We start from the raw sequence: 20,601 nt of genomic DNA on the forward strand, positions 1-20,601 counted from the left end.
TTCTTGTAGAGATCACTACTATAAAGGAGATTAGATTAGCCTTTAACACATACTCATTCTGTGCACCAATTTGTATTCTGATAGGCAGAGACATTAACTTTGCCAATCTCTAACAAATAAGAAGCATCAACAAGATCCAAATCATTCCTGTCCTGAATGTTTATCCATCTATCTCTCCTCCTTTCAGGTAATTACTATTACCTCCCTGGCCGAAGGGATGCTTTACTCTGTGGAAATGGCAGTGGTGCAGGGTAAGGCCTGACATGCTTTATTTATATGTCCAATTAAAAGAACTGCAACGCTGAGCATACGCAATTAGTGTCGGGACGCATCACCAAGCTAAGGCACAATAGAAACCATGTGGACTGTCTTTTCTATAGCTGTAATTTGATGTGATTTTCCTTTCAAATAGGCTTTCCCCACTGAATTCGTGTGGGAGAAATTTGATTTTGTCGATAATTAAAACCTAATTTGAAAGATTCCACTTCCATTTAGGCACCTTTCTTGGGCTTACGCAACTATGCACAAGGTGTAGTACTGCTAATTACAAAATGTGAAAGAAAAATGTGACCTTAACGGTGGAAAACACTTCTAAAGGACATATTTATTCACTGAAGCATCTTATTCTGTCTTCTTCAGACATCCTGAAGTGGCTCTTTCACTGCACTTCAGATTATTGTTCTGTTAAAGGATCATTTTTTGTTGGGGTTTTTCATATCTTTTAAAATGTTCTTGAAATGGTTTTGAAATTAGAGGATTTTAGGGATAGATCTCTTATTTGTAGCCAAAAATAATAGCCCCTCCACTACTTTCCTTTATAGCTTCTCTGAGATGTGTAATATGACTCCATGTGGGCCAACATCCATGTGGGAAACAGACAAAGCTTGTGGTTATGTTGGTTTGTGTAGACTTTAACTTCATTGCTGTCAATATATTTCTCTGATGTAACTTCCTTTAACTCCTACCTTTCCAAAAACTTGTGAGCCAAAATTGGGAGAAGCTCATTCAGGTCATTTTGGTGCACTTTGGTTAAAAATATCTCAAAAAACATTCACAAGATATTGCCCTTCTTAAGTTATCTTGGTAATGAAATTGTAACTTTTTTCTTCTACAAAGTTGGGCATTTTTACAATAAAATAATTTGTGATTGTCTCGATTTTGTAATAAGCCACCAGGTGGTTACATGGGAAATTTCACTGGCTCCACTAACTTCCCAAAATTCTACAAGTAGCCCTTCCACATGATCCATACTTTCTTAGTTTTTTACAATGCCAGTGCCTGCAACTGCCTGAAGCTGGTCAAGTCTGAGATGATGTTGTACTTTGATGTCTGTGTGTTTTTGTGTCATTGTCAAGCCCTAAGTGTTATTTTTTGTTTTATTTAAAGACTTTGTCCAGAAGGCTTTGACTGCATCAAAGGGGGTCGTAATCCAGACTATGGCTACACGAGTTTCGACACCTTCAGCTGGGCTTTTCTCTCCCTTTTCCGGCTAATGACCCAAGACTTCTGGGAAAACCTCTACCAACAGGTTGGTACACCACTGCGCAGACTTTATTTTACCATCGCCTTGACCTAAACCTAAAAACCTTCTCCTGGTTGGCTTTGGACAGACTTTACGAGCAGCGGGGAAGCCCTACATGATTTTCTTTGTACTGGTGATATTCCTGGGCTCTTTCTACCTTGTCAACCTGATTCTGGCTGTGGTAGCCATGGCTTACGACGAACAAAACCAGGCGACCATTGAGGAGGCTCAGCAGAAGGAGGAGGAGTTTCAGGCCATGCTGGAGCAGCTGAAGAGGCAGCAGGAAGAGGCGCAGGCAAGACATTTGTCTTTGTTTATATTTGGTGCTGAACCTCAAGGGATTTTATGGCAGACAATATCCCCCCTTCCCATTATCCATCTGTTTACACTCTGTCCTGCTAGTTTACAAATCCTCACTACCCCAACCTAACATTGGCAGTTCAGCAAAGGTAGCGAGCAATATCAGAGCTATCCAGCCGCACAGTTTTGAGCTAGATGCCAACTCAGATGAGAAAAAAAAAAGTCCAAGGATATATTTGTCTGAATGTAGTGGGGCAGGTGGCTTGTGGATTGCTATATTAGTTTTTACATCCCAAATACCATCTCTTTCCAACTGCATTTTTTTTTCAAATGTTCCTGATTCACAACTATTATAGTACAGACATACTCAGAAATGCAGTTTTGAGCTTATTTTTATCTATATGCACTCACTGGCCACTTTATTAGGTCTACCTTGCTAGTGCCGAGTTGGACACATTTTGCCTTCAGAACTGCCTTAGTTCTTGGTAGCATCGATTCAATAAGTTACTGGAAATATTGACATGATAGCATCACGCAGTTGGCTACAGATTTGTTGACTGAACATCCATGATGTCAATCTCCCGTTCCACCATATCCCAAAGGTTTTCTATTGGGTTGAGATCTGGTGACTGTGGAGGCCATTTGAGGAAATGTTGAAGAAACTCTGAGACGAGTCTGAGATGATTTCACCTTCATGACATGCCAGGTTATACTGTTGGGAGTAGCCATCAAAAGATGGGTATACTGTGGTCATAAAGTAATGGACATGGTCAGCATGGTCAGCAACAACTCTCAGGTAGACTGTGGCATTGCAACCATGCTGAACTGGTATTAAGGGACCTTAAAGCCTCGTTTCCACTGAGCGTTATGGAGTCCAGTCCGGTATTTTGAGCGTTTCCATTATAAAATGGACCCATAAAGCCAGACCGAACTGTACTCTTTTTGGATGACCGTTAGTTGTAGGTCCATAGAAAAACTGAACGGACCAGTTAGGGCGGAGCTACTGTTGAAACCCGTTGATTGGCTGAACCTCAGTATGACAAAAGAAAGCTCCAAGAAAGTGGCTGTATTTCACTTTGCCGCCTGCAATCTTATCTCAAACAACATTAAATAATTTGTATATACAGAGTAACAAAAGCTAAGCAGAAATAAATGAGCTGCTGGATAACCTCCATTTTTGCTGGTTGCGCCAGATTGTCTTGCCTAAATGCAATGAGTTGCTGCCATGTGATTGGCTGATTAAAAATTTGCGTTAACGAGCAGTTGGACAGGTGTGCCTAATAAAATGGCTGGAGTGGGTCTTTAGAGAACTATTTTAGTCCAAAACATTTTTTTAAATCTAAATTGAACTTCACCTCACAACTTATCTTTATCCCTGAAGCTATATTTCTTTCTTTGTGGGGTTCCTGTGTTATATTTTTGTAGAAAATGTAACTTTTTAAACTGCTAAAACCTTTTTCTGTGTGTGTTGTATGTGTTGCTATGGTGGTGAATAATACCAAATGCAAAAATGGCACAAAATTAAAAACAAAAAAGGCTAGATTGAGGCCAATGTTTGTTTGTGTTTAAAGGTATTTGCTATAGCAAAAATTGCAGAAAGAAACTGCTTTTGAAACTGACATTTTCCTTTTATTCGCTCTTGCTCTTCTGCTGCTTTATTCCATTGCTTTATCAGTCTTATTAGGATTATGCACATTCAGATATGCATGAGAGACTCCTAAATCTTTAGATCGACATGCTATATAGTGTGTACCTTTAGATAGGGAAAAAAATAACTGATTTTTCATAATGTAAAATGTGTTTCGTGGTTACATTTTTAGCTCGATCTGCTGATTTGCAGTTGTATTATGTTTACATCATCCTCACAGAGAGCTATAAAAGCTTCAAAAGTGCTTTGTTTTGGATGAACACACTCAGGGGTTCATTTTTAGGTGTCTGAGGCTGATTTGGCTGCCAAGGCTCTTTCTCTTTCCCTCTGTCCTCCACGTCGTTCGGTGAGAAAGCCCTCTGAGACAGGCAACGAGGTCGCCATGACAACCGTGTCTGTTCTCCAATTGGCTGGCAGGTTGCCGCGGCAGCAGCCACCGAGAGCGGCGAGTACAGCGGTAGAGGGGACCCCACCTCCGAGTCCTCCTCGGGGACGTCAAAGCTGAGCTCCAAGAGTGCCAAGGAGCGCCGCAACAGGCGGAAGAAGAGGAAGCAGAGGGAGGAGGAGGAGGAGAGGGAGGGCCGCGACAAGTTCCACAAGTCAAAGTCTGAGGACAGCATCAAGAGGTCCACCTTCCGCTTCTCCATTGATGCCAACAGGCTGTCTTATGAGAAAAGATGCTCATCCCCAAACCAGGTACATTAGTGTAAACACCAAGTTTGCTTTGGAATCAAGCAGGTCACATAAATAACTCAAACCTAGCAAAAGAAAAAACTCATTTTCGTGGGTTTGTTTACAAGCTTTCCCACATGTAAAAATCTCTGTTGTTTAGCAAAACAGTCATGACATTAGCAGGTCCTCACCCTGGTTTATTAAAAGAAACAGGCATAGATGCCCAATCATAAGTTATTACAGAAATATAAATACATGAATTATTATCAAGCAGAGTTTTATAAAAACAACAGCCTTTTCTGGGATAATATGGCTCTCCAATCATTTTTTATATCTTTTAAAAGTGTTTCCTGTGGTCTTTTAATCAGGATTATTTTGTTTTTTGCCAAAAATCATGACCTTGTGTGGTTTTCTAGGATATAGTTTCAGCAGAGTGACAGTAATTTATTAGAAATTCACTTCTGAGGTGTGGGTACAGTAATCCTGCCCCCATTTCCCATCATTCGTCTGTTTACACTCTCTCCTGCTAGCTTGCAGTCCGTCACAACCCCAAACTAACATTATCAGTGCAACTAAAATGGTGAGCAATATTGGAGCTATCTAGCTATACAGTTCTGAGTCAGATCATGGCTCAAATGAGGAAAACAAAGATGTGCATGGATGCATGAATGCATGTTTAATTTTCTCAAACACCAAAAACAAATTTTTGTTGTCATTAATTACTCACTGTAGACACAGAAAATCAAAAAAATGTTATTGTCAGTAAGTGACTAAATTTTGTTTTACACCTGAAAAATTGATGATCTTTGTATCTGAAGTCATGAAAATGAATCAGAGGTCATTGCTCAAAACCTCAATGTGGTTGAATCAGTGAACAAAGTAAAATATGGAACGCCCATAAAACATTTTAATTTACCCAATGCTGAAAAACCTGGCTCTCAGATTCTTAAATGGTTGATGTGAGGAATGTTACCTTGATTCTCACTGGTTCTTCATAAACACAAGGGTGCCGAAAAATGACCAACACAAACCAGCCTTGTGGCTAACAGTCAAATTGTGGTTGCCAGTGGGCAGCAGCACTGAGCGTGTGCAAACACTGGACTTCCTGGAAAAAGCCTGCACAGGACATGCAAAACTACATGCGGCATTGCAAATAAAACCAAACCAAATACTGCTGCAGAAAAGCTCATCAGAAGCTTTGCAGATCACAGCATCTTCATTCTCTTTAGATCCATTATAAAATCATAAATGTGTGTTTTTAATTAGCAGCATTTGTGGAAATTTGATTTTATTAACTAACTGTTTTTTATAGTGAATTTATGTTGCCAGATTTAAAAGTGATAATGCCAAAACTTCAGTTTTATCATTAAATGCATTTATCTTTTAATATTCCTAGATGCTAGACATTAGAATTGCTTCTAATCTAGATCCCTGCTAGGGATCAATGAAGTTTTTATTCTAACTTCTAACAGATTATTCAAAAAATGCTTGACTGATATGGAAGACCTAGAGTTACCCTACTAGTTGTGGAAGTATTTTTTACAAATATTCACTAATTCCAACAAGGTTCCTAATATAGATCCTTGTGGTACCCATCAAGTCAGTTGGTAGTAATCTATTAAGGTTGAAAAAAACAGTTTAGTTTTCACAGGTCATCTGTTGAATATATAGAGAAATACTAAAAATAGTTGATATGAACGTCTCATAGTTAACCTACAATTTGTGGAAGTATTTTACAAATATTTACTAATTCCAACAACAAAGTTCCTAATATGGATCCTTGTGGTACCCCACAAGTCAGTTGGTAGAACGAGTTATTATAGTTCTAGAATCTATGGTCCCAGTAGTTTAAGTATATCTTTGCTTCAGTTTTTGATGTGAATTCTTCACTAATAGTTTACACAAACGGCCTGTTTGGCCCCTAATTTTTAACTCTGTTTTTCAGTCACTACTAAGTGTCCGTGGCTCCATCTTCTCACCTCGGAGGAACAGTCGGGCCAGCCTCTTCAGCTTCCGTGGAAGAGCGCGGGATATGGGCTCAGAGAACGACTTCGCAGACGACGAGCACAGCACGTTCGAGGAAGGCGACAGTCGTCGGGGCTCCTTGTTCTTGCCACGCCGCACCGAACGCCGTTGCAGTGTTGTCAGCCAGACCAGCCTCGGGGCACCGCGGATCATGTTACCTGCCAACGGCAAGATGCACTGCACCGTAGACTGCAACGGGGTGGTGTCACTGGTCGGCGGAACGTCTGTCACAACTTCTCCTGTAGGTCTTCTGCAACCTGAGGTGACATAACTGTTTTGTGCTTTGTATTTTTATTTTTTTATTTCTATGGTAACAAAAAACTAAAAAATTGTATCTGATAATTCTTTAATTTGCTACTTTCAGAGGTTTAAGGGGATTTTTTAAAACTATTTTCATTCTCAACAAGTAAATTCCTTTATTTCCTAGAGGTCTCCAGTAAAATAAAACAGTCTATATTAGGTAAACATTAGACAACAGCTTCTGTAATTTATTTTAAATTCTTTTTCCCTAGGGGACAACAACAGATACAGAATTGAAAAAGCGAAGATCAGGTTTTCATCAGCCGTCTATGGACTATTTAAACGAACCTGGAGCCCGACAGAGAGCCTTGAGCGTGGCTAGCATCCTTACTAACACCATGGAAGGTGTGGTGACCTCGGAATACAATTTTTTTTCATTTCCTTATTATTGTTATGCTTTTAACCTTTTAAAGTTTCATAAAGCCATTATAAAAAGGAGTACTGGGATTGTAAAACTGGATTTAAAGGAGCTGTATCTTCTCTTTCAGAGCTGGAGGAGTCGAGACAGAAATGCCCACCTTGCTGGTATAGATTTGCAAACAAGTGTCTGATCTGGGATTGCTGTCCTGCATGGTTAAAGATCAAGGAGGTGGTCAGCACGGTGGTCATGGACCCATTTGTGGATCTGACCATCACAATTTGCATTGTCCTCAACACCCTGTTCATGGCGATGGAGCATTACCCCATGACCAATGAGTTTGACAATGTGCTGTCAGTCGGAAACCTGGCAAGTGCTCACAGTGCCCTGCTAAACATTAGAATGCAGCTCTTACAGTATTTTTGGCTACAGTTGTGCTCTTCCTCTTCCACAGGTGTTCACTGGCATCTTCACAGCAGAGATGTGCCTCAAAATTATTGCTCTGGATCCTTACTACTACTTCCAGCAGGGCTGGAACATCTTCGATGGCATTATTGTCAGCCTCAGTCTTATGGAATTGGGCTTGGCAAATGTAGAAGGCCTGTCAGTGCTCAGGTCCTTTCGATTGGTAAATATCTACCTTAAAAAGCTCGTAATTTTTCTCATCTTTAGCAACGACTACTCAAAATACAAGCACTTCAGTAATTTTATCATGGTAGTTTTCTCTGTACATATGACATGAAGGTAAGCAATAGAAATGTTATCACCATGTTGACATTTAACTGGGTAAACATGGCTTTTTTTTAGTAAAACAGACAGATTGTTTTTTTTAGTCAAATACACTAGTATTACTAGCAATAGCTGGACCACACAAGAGGTCCAGGTATTACTATTAAGACTATTGTCCCCCCAACCCAAACCACCGGATAAGCAGTAGATGATAGATAGATGGATACTCAAATTCCAGCAACTCAGTAGCAATTCACAAATGTAAATTACAAACGTAGTTGATCTTTTTGAGATTTTGGAGACAACCGATTTTCAAGAGCTTTCATAGATCAATGAGACACAATCTTTTGGTTTGGAAAAATGCTTTTGGGAACCCCCAAAAAATGTTGAACTACGTTTTTTGTAAGGACATACATAAAAAGCAGTAACTCTTTGCTTGTTGTCAAACATCAAGAATGGAAGGTGATGGTTAAGACTTCCATCATCATTTATGGCAAAACCAAAGGTGATAATTTAATTTTGTTGTAAGTCACCCACTTTCAAACAATGAGTTGACAAAGAAGGTATATGCATACCAAAATATTCTAGAGTCAAAGGAGAAAGCACCTGTTTTCTCTGACCATTACCATCAAATTCTTCCTCACACTAAATCAATTGATCATGTTATAGTACTTTTTGTGTTTTATGGTTTGGTTAAATGACCCTTTGACCTGGTTTTGTTTTTCTCTAAACAGCTAAGGGTTTTCAAGCTGGCCAAGTCATGGCCCACTCTGAACATGCTCATCAAGATCATCGGAAACTCTGTTGGCGCTCTGGGCAACCTGACTCTCGTCTTGGCTATAATTGTGTTCATCTTTGCTGTGGTGGGCATGCAACTGTTTGGCAAGAGCTACAAAGAGTTCAAATGCAAAATATCCCAAGACTGCGAGCTTCCGCGCTGGCACATGCACGACTTCTTCCACTCCTTTCTCATTGTGTTCCGGGTGCTGTGTGGAGAGTGGATAGAGACAATGTGGGACTGCATGGAGGTGGCTGGACAGACGATGTGTCTGATCGTCTTCATGATGGTCATGGTCATTGGAAACCTTGTGGTAGGATATTAATCTTGTTTCTTCATGTATAAACTATCCACTGAAACAATGTGTAAGGGGGCTCTATTGCTTGATATCCTTATCTAAAAAACAAGAGAACTCAGGAATTATCCCTAAAAAAGCAATGACTTATATAATGTTTTCCATGCAACAAGAATTTTAGGTCTAGAGGTTCACTTTGGTGTTGAGCCATTACACGTTTTTCACATCATTACAAGTCTTTACTTGGCAGCATGTTGTTGTGTATTTTTAGATGAGGTGCCAAATACAGTTTTCTTTGTTTGAAAAGATGGTAAAGATTTTGCAGCTGCCAAAAGCAGACAAAAGAATTAGACAGTGTATCTATCAGATGAAACAAGCCACCAGTTATTCACCGTAACTAGTTCTAAATTAAATAGGTTGTAGTCTCAAAAATGAACTATTAAGATAATGGCAACTACTTGGGATGATGTTTCTTTTTGTAAGGGAATTGAATTATTCATCAAGTTTTCACAAAAATCAAGTTCCAAAGGTTCTGAAGTTTCCTGCTTAATGTGTTGTTCTCTTAGGTTCTGAACCTGTTCTTGGCTCTCCTCCTGAGCTCATTCAGTGCTGATAACCTGGCTGCAACAGACGAGGACAGTGAGATGAACAACCTGCAGATCGCTGTAGGCCGCATTCAGAGGGGAATTGCGTTTGTCAAAAAAAAGGTGCGGCAGTTGCTGCGGAGCCTGTGTTTTTGTGGCGGTGGTAAAGGCTCGGGCTTGGTGGAGGAGAGCAAACCTCTGGATGAGCTGCACAGCAACGGCAAAGGCAACTGCATTTCTAACCACACCTCACTAGAGATCACCAAAGACGGGACTGGAGTGTACATGATGGAAGGGAATGGGAGGCCAGGAGGAGGCCTGGTGGTTAGTGTTGGTGGGGACACTCCTGGGAAGTACCCAGTGGAGGAATGTGACTACATGTCCTTCATTCACAACCCAAGCCTCACGGTCACTGTGCCGATCGCAGTGGGCGAGTCAGACTTTGAGAACTTAAATACAGAGGATTTCAGCAGCGACTCATCTGATGTGGAGGGCAGCAAAGAGGTAAGATGAATTGCGATTTATGTACACTTGGTTATCCTTCTCATATGCGTTTTTGATCAACACCCAACACAAATCGGTGTGTATGTAACGAGGCTCGCAAAGATTGGCCTTTTCAGACAGTCGATCAGATTGAAAAGAACCTTCCTGCTGAGTCATTTGTACTTGAATCACGCTGTGCTTTTGAAGGAATATTCTTTTTTTTTTTCTTTTTCTCAGCTCTAAAGCTGTTGGCAGGAGAAAAAAAGCCATGATGCATTGTGACTCAGATCTGCTTTTGTCTCCAACAGGTTTATATTCTGTGTTTCCATTAGTATATATTGTTAAGTCTGCTAGATCATGTACACCTAAGCAGTTGACTTGTCGGAAATATCCATTATTTAATATAAAAGATTAGCAGATTTACTGAAAATGGTTTTGTAGTGAAAGTTTTAAATTCCCCCTTCCTATTTAAAGTAACATTCATGATAATTTAAGGAACTTGGTGTGTTTTCAGAGTTTCAAATACCAGTTTACAATCAAATTTGGAACATTAAGCTGTTTTTTGTTTTAAAAAATTATTTGTGTTACAAACTCCCACATGTTCTTATTTGACCCAATCAAGGCCATCCATTCCCAAATAATAATGTGATGTGTAGCTTCACTGTTATGCTATACAGTATTCCCCTCCTATTTGCGGGAGTTAAGGACCAAAGACACCTGCAAATATGCCGGATACAGGAATTCAGAGAATCTTAACATAAAGAGTTTTTTTTTTTGTTCAAAGCAATTGACTGTACCGTAGCGTACTTTACAACGCACATTACGAGTGTCTCTCTGTCTCTTAAAGCCAGGAGCCCATGCTTCATCCTTCATCAGTTAAGTGCGAGAGGGCATCTTCTTCCAGTAGAGGCCTGTTACAGCCATCATTCATTGATCAGGATAGTAATCTCTGCGATTATCTTTCTCGGCGTATCACAATATTTTCCGGCCACTTCTAAGTCATTTCTCCATGGAGGAGCACAAACTTTGGTTATAGCGATTCAGGAACTGGTGATAATAGCTGGGAAAATCCCTTAGCAGCCAGCAAGAACGTCAACAGGCCAGCGTGCTCTTCGTCTCCGCTCCCCTCCTCTCCCGGATGCAAAAATCTTATTCAAGAGTCTTGAGCTGAGTTTTTGTGTTTGACCAGAGGACCAATACGTGAAACCGGAAATAGTGAAACGCGAATACGCTGGGAAACACTGTAGTGCTTTAGCCACGGTTAGCTAGTTCACAAGACGGAAACTATTAGTGATGTTTCAACATTCTAAGCAAAGGCACTTAAAACTACAATAATGAACTCCACATGCTAGTATTACCATGCTACATCAAGAGACAACAACAACAAAATACTCAAATCCTCCAAAAATCCTCAAAATTGGAGTGGGTCTTTAAATAAAAACACTGTCAAACCCTCATTTGCATATATTACTGTATGCTGCCTCAGCAAATGCTTGGTGTGCAGTTTGGTGTTGTCAGTCTAACAGAGCATTCCATGGTGACATCAACCTGCCACCGTGGGTGTGGTGCCAATTCCCTCTGATTCAAAACAACCCAGGAGACTATTTCTGGCCCTAACACCACATTCTCTATATATGGATAATGCTCTGCTCCTCTCTCGTCACTGCTGATCTTTACTCTTAAAAAACCAGGGGTTGGTGAATAAGACTTTTGTCATGTAGTTTGATGTCATAAAATGTTAGAATAAATGTTTGTTGTATGTTGTTTGCCATTTTTAGGGTTTATTCATTTTTCTTTTCAAAAATAATCTAAGAGTTAAGTCGTTCTGTGAGGCTAACTAGTCTCCCCGATTGTGACGTGAATTTAGGTCAGGTTGCCTTTGTAGTGTGTGACTTACTTTGTTTAACCCCCCCATTTGTATTGCAGCTGTTTCACAGGCGCTCTCAAGGTTTTCAGTAAGAATTGTAAGATCACTTTATTGAACCATAGCACTAAACATGAGGACTGCCTTTGCCATTTACAGATTACAACATATTTTTTCCTCATACCTCCAACGGATTGCCCATTTTTCGTTTTTTGCCTGGTCTGTCCACCCTCTTTGCTTTATACCATTCCCTTTACCCTATGCAGTACCACAGTCCAATGCTGTAACCCAATAGTTTTTCCTTAATTCCTTTTTTCCCTTTCATAATTTACCCCCAAGCATCAGGCTGTATTGCAGATACAAACCATTAGGAATGACCAACACCATTGTTTTTTTCCCCCATTGAAAGACAAACTCATCCAACATGGTCTTTCCTTTTGAATCCATTGCTTGGTTTTTGAATGGTTTTGATTTACATCAAACATTCCCCAAAGCTTGAGAGTAAAAAAAGATAAAGATCGAGGAGGTGAAGGAAAATACAAAAACAAAAGAAGGAATGGAGGAATGAATTTTGCTACAGTTTGCCAAAATTCATTTGTCTTGTTCATAGCCCATGCACATGAAAAACTTGGTCATATTTTTTGTGTTACTAGTGGAATGATGAAAGATTTTTTTGCATTGAATCTAAGGTGATTACTTTAACGCATGAATGGATAAATGTTGATTTTTGCAGGGTTGCAAAACAGATAACACGTATTAAATTAGCAAAGTGAAAATCATTAACAAGTAATTGTTTTACTTTGACCCTGTTGAAGCGTTACAGATGTATTATCTGTATTATTCAAAAATGACTTTGTTTGCTTTCATTCTTGTGTTATCCACTTTTGTTCCACTGCAACTATCATCTACAGTTCAAATGAGACTGAAGTTGTCACTAGAATCTCAGTTGCCATATAAAAAACAAAATGTTAGGCTAAGATTCAGGCCTAATGTCCCAGACCCAGAAAAAGTCAAATATAACTGCCTCTGTTGAAGAAGACTAAGATTCGAAGGATAATGAGCTTCCATAAGACGATGAACTTGTAAGCAGCATGCTTCCATCATTCCCATGCCGTATTAGCTGGGTCCCACGGCAATCAGGGCTGCTGCACTGTCTAGGATGACATGTTCCAATGATGCTTCACACACTAGACGGATGAATCAAATACCCTGTTTGCGTGCCCCTTCTAAAAAAAAAAAATCCAAATATCAAGCAAACCATTACCAAATCGTCTCACAATATGCAGATGACTTTATAATATCTATTTAAAAGGCAATGTTAGGCTTTTAAAAGTGTTGGAGTTGAAAAATTCAACACAAACACCAATGAACTAAACATCAATAACAACCTTTGTACCTTTAAAGTCCTATTTTTAGACCTGTATGTTCTTTGGGTGTGCATGGGTGCAAATTGAGGTATGAATGGGTCAAAACAATGCCAGACCACATGCTGTCTTATAAACAGTGCGCAGTACTGGTTTTTGCTGGTAAGCTAATGTGGTTATCAATATACCTCAACGCAAACAGAGGGAGCTTGTACACTGCTTTCAAGGAATGGAAATGATGTGTTTTCATGACACTGAGAAAAAAAGGAATGGGGTGGAAGTTTTGAAGGTTGGGAAAGAGTTTATGGAAAAAGAGATATATTTTTAGAAATGGATTAAATGACAATTTGGACTTGCTTCTCAGTGAACATGAAAACACCACAGCACACGTTCTGCTTGGAACTATTTCAGGCTTGAATTGATGATGCACTGGAATACTGCATGCACTCTTCCTCAAACTGAGGTCACATCAAATGTATCCACAGTGCATTTCAACCAAACTCTGTAATTTGATTGGAGCCATCAGTTAACACTAATAGCAAAGCCTGTAGGTACATTTGATCGATGCTGCATGTGATGATGTCATGACTTTAAGAGCCCAACTCTGTGAGCTATTTTTCTGCCAAATCCCCACTATAAGGGTTGCAGTTGTGGCATACATGCGAATGGGGACTTACAGTGATAACCAGCTCAGAAGGTTGGCTTCATCAAGTCACTGTCCCATCATGTATTGCCATGTAACTGTGTTTTTTTTTCCATCTTCCTTTTTGCAAATGCAGAAGCTTGATGTGGAACCCCAGCCTCTGAGTTCTTCAGAGGGGAGCACAGTTGATATCAGACCCCCAGGAGATGGGGTTGATTCAGTGGAGTTGGAGCCAGAGGAGTCGTTGGACCCAGAGGCCTGCTTTACAGAAGGTAAGGGTTATTGGATGTTGAAAAAAGTAGATGGAATAATGAAGGTAGAAGTGTTTGAAAGACCTGATGTAAAGTAAGATGCTCCCAGATGTTGTTTTTGCTACATTTTGCAACGTTCTGAATCCCCTGGACAAACTTATTATCGTAATAGCAATTAAAGACAAATCTGGAAACTCCTTCTGGAGTCACTGGAAACTTTTTTGGTGTTAAAACAGAAATGTGAGAACATATTACTTAGCTATTTCTGTTATCGCAGAACAGGAAAAGGTAGTGCTGTGAGGCTTCGCACACCCCCCCAAAGTAGTCTCGAACGGTCAGTCTGACAGTCAACTGCCCCAGCAGCTGCAGTGGGCGAACTGTGATCTACACATCACATGAATCATGGATTCAAATCCTTCATCAGATGGTTCTGTACTTAACTTGACACCCATATGGTTTTTTTCACCTTTGCGGCCAGCTACATTTCCAAATTATGGGGACATACACCTTACACCAAAGTCATAGTGTGCAACTGAAATGGATTATTCTTGGCAGGAGTGACGAAGAAGATAGTGTTTTTTTTGGAAATCAACCATTTTTTTCTGTAGAACTAAATATTGTTAAAAGGTTCTTACTTATTTTAATGTGTCTTATATAATGGTATACTATATTCCGCAAAAAACTTAATCCAAATAATATGCCAATTAAGTGATGGCACCAATGACCAATTTTGTGTGAGCTGATACTTTTCTCACTAAGGAGTTGACAACATTGTCAAAAATCCATCTTAAGCTGTTCTCAGTTCAGTTCATAATAATCACAACATGGAATAAATATCTCATCCTCCTTACTAAAGTAAAACACTACTGCGAGATATTGCCAGGCCATTTATATTAATAATTTAAAATGATCTGGCAGACCAGATATAATTATTCGACGGGCCAGATGCGCCTCTCAGCTTTGACACGTGTGGTACATAAATAGATGGTCAAAGAGAGATGCAGTGTCATTTCAAAATAATAATAATGCATTGGATTTATCTGTGCTTTTCCAGCTGCTCAAAGTGCTTACAGTGTAAATTATTCTTTCACTCCTTACTTATACTTGGTGACGGTAAGCTACTGTTGTACCCACAACAGACTGTGGCAGACTGACAGCAGACAGTTGCTGCCAGTTCGCGACTGCGGCCCCTCTGACCATGACCGAGATCATTCATGCACATTCATGCTAGTAGGCAGTTGCGTTAAGGGTTGCCCAAGGAATGATGTTAATTGCATTGATTGTTGCCATTGTTCATTCCCCTCTGGGAATCAAACCCTGGATTCCTGGATGGTAGCCTTTCACCTTACCACTCAAGGTACCAGGCAACTGATGCCCATTCAAGAACGCGCTGAACGCTGGTTCTTAAATGCGCTTTTAGCATACTGTGTTCAAACTAGACTGTCGCTAGTCAATACTAGCAGATCTATTCACAGTTGGAATAGGCTTGGTGTGAAATGTTGAAGCAGTGCAAATCTTGCGAATCTTGCTCCAGTCTTTTTCTTTAACAGCTCTATTCTGATATATGAAATACTTGGTGTTATTCAATTTCGGCCAGACACAAACGACACAACCCATATCAAAGTCAAGTCCCTGATTAGTCAGAGTTCAACTGGTTTAATTTTCAACATACAATCAATGGCTGCGTTTTCTGTATATAGAGCCTGAAAATGAACCTAAAATACTGCGTAGCATTGCATGAACGCAAGAGTTTTGAACCCCTAAGCCCAAAACACGCATTTATGCACATTTACATAGACTTTGCTTGAACACACATTGCTGAGGCTGGTGTGAACGTGGCATTAGTGTCCAAGACTTGTTTTCAGTAGAAAAATAGGTGACTGCAAAAATGTGTCAAGAAATAATAAATTTGTCTCAGAGTTATGTTTCTTCATTTTAAGGGGGGCGTTGCTCATTCCTGTTTTGTTCATGTGTACAGGCTGTGTAAGCCGATTTCAGTGCTGCCAGATCGATGAGGAAGCAAACAATTTTAAGAGCTGGTGGACACTCAGGAAAACCTGCTTCATCATAGTGGAGCACAACTGGTTCGAATCTTTCATTATCTTCATGATTCTGCTTAGTAGTGGAGCTCTGGTAAGTAGGTGCTAGAGACCTTACTGTGTGCTGTTTTTGACAATTTCTCTAGCAAATTGTTGAATTTTTTTACTTGTTTTGTTTTTGCATCCTTTGCAGGCATTTGAGGATGTCTATATTGAGCAAAGACGAACCATAAAAACAGTGCTGGAGTATGCAGACAAAGTCTTCACATATGTCTTCATATTGGAAATGCTGTTGAAGTGGGTGGCGTATGGATTTGTTAAGTACTTTACCAATGCTTGGTGTTGGCTGGACTTCCTCATTGTAGATGTGAGTGTTCAAAGAAAAACAGTCTTATTGATATTTCTGTTTTAAAGTTGTTAGAATAAAAAACTTTTTAGAGAATATACTTTTTTTTTGCTATTTATTTAACTTTTTGTGAAACTGTTTGGCTAATAGTAAACATACATGATTTTGTTTCACTCCTTCTATGATATAAATACCTTTCAGGTGTCCTTGGTCAGCCTTGTGGCAAATGCCCTGGGTTACTCTGAGCTCAGCGCCATCAAATCTCTGCGGACACTACGAGCTCTCCGGCCCCTCAGGGCCCTGTCTCGGTTTGAGGGCATGAGGGTAAGAACATCAGGGTTGTGAACTGCAAATATCTGTGGACAGGCTAAAACCTCAACTAAGAAAGAAGGAGGAAATATTCTGTTTACTAACAATAAATATTAAGCGAAGCTAAAAAAGTTAAGAAAAATGTATTGTTGTTTTAAAGACCCACACCGATGAAAATTGTGTTTTGGGTGATTTTAACATGTTGTCATGGCATTTTTCTGATGACGGAAGACATTTGTAAAGAAGATTAAGCAGGTCTTAAGAGTATTTCTTTATTCACATCGTTGTGAATAAGGAGAAGAGAGAAAACACAGTTTGATTAAAGATTGTATTTGGGACAAAGGAAATATGCTGGGTGGGGCACAAACAATGCAGAGGGGTAGGGGGGCGGTCCCGCCCACAACTAATTTTGGCTAAAAGTGGCACAATCATAGTTATAGATGACTGGGAACACTTTTAAAATAGATTAGAGTGGCTCTTTAGAGGCTTTTATCTTATCCCTACGCATAGGTTAAGTCCTAAAGCTAAATACATGAAGAGCTAAAGCAGTGGCAGCCTTCTATTCAAACTAGGGGTTCTCAAAGTTTTTTTTAGCGGAGGGCCAAATCAAGAACTCGATTTTAGACTGGGGGCCAATTTTGGTGAAAAAAATGCATAAACAGAAAAAGTTGTTTTTGATAACTTTAATGACCAAGTGTCATTTGTGCAGTTAACCAGATGCTGTCGGAGGTTGCTGCCCAGATCTTCTACTCGTCTAGTAATTGTATCATTTGATAGACTTAATTCTTCAAAGTTTTTTTTTTGCTGTAGACAAACAATGTCAGCAACTTTCAGCCTACATTCTTTTTACAAACTCCCCGTCACTTAAGGGCTTGCTACGCCGGGCAATTTACAAAGCCTCAACGTAGCTAGCTTCTGTCACAGCTTCACTGGATTAAGCCATTTTTTGTAAACATCTGCTGTGCAGCATAGCCTCGTTGTAGTTCTTGGATCTTATTGTTCCGCTCCTCGCCGGTAATTTTTTTTGTAGTTTTTATGATTTGTAACATAGTGATGATTTATATTAAATTATTTGTGCATTTCAAATTATTCCAATAAGGATAAAGTTTTTTATTTATTGTTAGCTTATCAGTGACAAACATGTTATATCTAAGGGTAGTCCTCTGCACTGAGGAAACAATGTGTGACTGTTGAGAGAAAAATTCATTGAAAACAAAAAGAAAAATGTCAGTGCTTCCTTACTCTGCTTACTTTTTAAAAATCCTACTTTAACGCATAACTTCATGAAAGTCAGCATTGAATTGTTTAATTTGCCTATAGTTATTTGAAATGAATCTAGGTCTGCTAGTTGACTTTCTGTAATGCTATCTTCTCCTTGTAATTCAACTCTGCTTTTCTCTCTGCATGACTTTCTTCATATTGTGCCAATGCATTACTGTTTATAGATGTTATCAAGCTTTGTTTTCTGATGTTGCTTGTGTTGTTCCTTTGATCTGTAATTTTTTTCTTTTATGTGTCTTTTTTTCCATTTGCAGTCAAACAAAATATTGTGACTTCATCCCGCCTCTCTAAGGTTTTTTTCTGTTTTGCTTTTTTTACCTATCGAATCTGAACCTTTTCACCTATCCACCTTCTTCCCAACTGTCATGTTAAATGATCTCTGTAGACATGTATGTCATGAAGGCCTCCTATAATTCTTGATTAAGGCATGGGCGAAGTGATAAAACAGATATCCTAAAAGCATCAGGATTTTAGAAATACATGTAAACGTTTTAGAGTTAAATAATGTAACGGTATTAAGCATGCTGACATGCACAGTCCTGTTGAATTCCTCTTTGTTGAACCTGTCCAGGTGGTGGTGAATGCCCTACTGGGAGCCATCCCCTCCATCATGAACGTGCTCCTGGTCTGCCTCATTTTCTGGCTCATCTTCAGCATCATGGGTGTAAATTTGTTTGCCGGAAAATACTACCACTGTATCAACACCACTACAGAGGAAATGTTCCCCATCGACATCGTCAACAACAAGTCACAGTGCCTGCTGCTGGTCAACGATAGTGCTCGCTGGAAAAATGTTAAAATCAACTTTGACAATGTGGGAGCCGGTTATCTCGCTTTGTTGCAAGTGGTGAGTTGCAGTAACACATGGTACCACGAATGTGATATTAATCCATGGCTTTAGAGAATCATTGACAAATTAAATTGTAATAATACTGAAATCTGACAGAAGGATAAAAACTTCTGGCCAATTATTCAATCAAGAGACACTGAAAACAAGCAACTACTAAACTAGCAAAAAACAAGTGCACCAGGACAAGAAACAGAGTGACATTGATGTTTCAATCCCACTGGGATGTGGTCAGAATGCCTTCCAGTGGAGTTGAAAGGATATGGGTGCTGGAAAGTGGGAGGTTGCAACATTTTCTGCTACAAATGCTCTACCTTTGTCTGTTTTTTTTTTTTTTTAAAGAATCAAATAAGCTGCCATCTTGCAACTCCATTAAGAGAGTGCTAATTAAATGTAATTGCATTTATGGTCAAGTTTTTTGTTGTTTTTGCACAAAAAATTGTATTAGTTGACTGTCAGTAAAGGAAAATAGGAAGAAGGCTTTTCTAAAAATTGCTTGAAGATCAAAATTATTTTTTTCTGCTTCCAGGCAACATTTAAGGGATGGATGGACATCATGTATGCAGCTGTTGACTCTAGAGATGTAAGTCACTTCTCCAGAGTCATTTGTGACAATGTAAGATAAAATATTTTTTGTTAGCAGTTGGAAGATTTATAACTAATTTCCATTGAAAAAACGTTCTTGAAAATTGGACTGAGAGATTAACAAAACAGCTTAAGGAACTACTACTACTACTAGTCATAATTAAGAATTAGATGTCTGCTAACCTTAGACTGTTCTTATGTGTTAATAAGTTATGTAAACTGGTGTGTCTTGTCCATTCTTCTCTGCATCTAGTTGGAGGATCAGCCTCAGTATGAAGTGAACCTGTACATGTACCTCTACTTCGTCATTTTCATCATCTTTGGCTCCTTCTTTACCCTCAACCTCTTCATTGGTGTCATCATCGACAACTTTAACCAGCAAAAGAAGAAGATGAGTTTCTTTTATTTGCACTTTTGCTCATATATTGTTAACTTTGAGGTACTTCTTTTTACCTCAAAGGATTTTTCATGATCCCACCCCAATGTTGATGAAAGCATCTGACATCTGTTAAAAAATGTATGTAAAACAAGATTATTGTTTAACGCATAACTTCATGGAAGTTAATGTTGAATTGTTTCAAATTCATGTGCCTTATTTTGCAACACCACAGTCACTGACACATTTTCTCAGACCAGTGGGAAAGGGAAACAGATGGTATATTTTGGTATTCTTGGGCAGAGTCTTGGTAACATGAGACCTTCATGCCTCAAAAGTGTTTAAGCTGCATCAAAAACTTTAACACTCATCGTCGCAACCTTCCATCTTTAATGTTCGGCTGTCTCCTAACACTAAAATATGCGTGCTCGGTAGAATCTCAGATTACTCTAGAACAGGGTTGTCCAAATCAAGGCCTCAAGGGCCAGTGTCCTAAATGTTTTCCACCCAACCTGCCATTGAAGCTCCTTATTGACTAAACACACCTGATCCAGGTAATCAACAGCAGATTAGGTAGGGTTTCTAGAAAACTAGAAGGAGGCCGGCCCTCTAGGCCTGGATTTTGGCACCCCTGGAATAGAAACTGCTAAAATAGAATGGCAAGACAGTCACTTTGTTATAGTGTTTAAATAGATTATTAGAGTGGGTAATTTTTTAGACAACTGGGAAACTTGATTTGTGAAACAATGTCAAAGGAGCTTACCTATAGTTTGACCTTAAAGCAGTGTTTTTCAACCAGTGTGCCGCGGCACACTAGTGTGCCGTGGGAGATGGTCAAGTGTGCCGTGGAAAATTGCCCTCATTAACTGATCTAAAAGCATTTCCCATCTCCAGGAAATCAGCTCTTTGTTCATCCAAACAGGTCCTGATAAAACACTGAGTAGTTAGGAATATAAACGATCATAAAATACTTTTTTCTTTGTGTTTATTTGATTCTATTAA

At 39.3% G+C, this 20,601-nt stretch overlaps 1 protein-coding gene across 3 annotated transcripts in view; it reads left to right on the forward strand.

The window, feature by feature from the left end:
- The window catches only part of LOC101169841 (sodium channel protein type 2 subunit alpha), a 45,427-nt gene that overhangs the window by 15,905 nt on the left and 8,921 nt on the right, over nt 1-20,601 (forward strand). For 2 of the 3 annotated variants that reach the window (XM_011484188.3, XM_004066661.4), the window contains exons 8-24: nt 188-251; nt 1,387-1,528; nt 1,611-1,817; nt 3,888-4,166; nt 6,088-6,429; nt 6,680-6,812; nt 6,956-7,194; nt 7,280-7,453; nt 8,289-8,645; nt 9,194-9,715; nt 13,702-13,837; nt 15,795-15,949; nt 16,049-16,222; nt 16,403-16,525; nt 18,363-18,638; nt 19,168-19,221; nt 19,477-19,614. In XM_011484188.3, coding sequence (XP_011482490.1) covers nt 188-251; nt 1,387-1,528; nt 1,611-1,817; nt 3,888-4,166; nt 6,088-6,429; nt 6,680-6,812; nt 6,956-7,194; nt 7,280-7,453; nt 8,289-8,645; nt 9,194-9,715; nt 13,702-13,837; nt 15,795-15,949; nt 16,049-16,222; nt 16,403-16,525; nt 18,363-18,638; nt 19,168-19,221; nt 19,477-19,614 — 3,515 coding nt within the window. The remainder of the gene's footprint in view (nt 1-187; nt 252-1,386; nt 1,529-1,610; nt 1,818-3,887; nt 4,167-6,087; nt 6,430-6,679; nt 6,813-6,955; nt 7,195-7,279; nt 7,454-8,288; nt 8,646-9,193; nt 9,716-13,701; nt 13,838-15,794; nt 15,950-16,048; nt 16,223-16,402; nt 16,526-18,362; nt 18,639-19,167; nt 19,222-19,476; nt 19,615-20,601) is intronic. The other variant, XM_011484196.3, reaches the window with a different exon arrangement.

Source organism: Oryzias latipes, chromosome 2 (genome assembly GCF_002234675.1).
Source record: "Oryzias latipes chromosome 2, ASM223467v1".
Taxonomy (NCBI): domain Eukaryota; kingdom Metazoa; phylum Chordata; class Actinopteri; order Beloniformes; family Adrianichthyidae; genus Oryzias; species Oryzias latipes.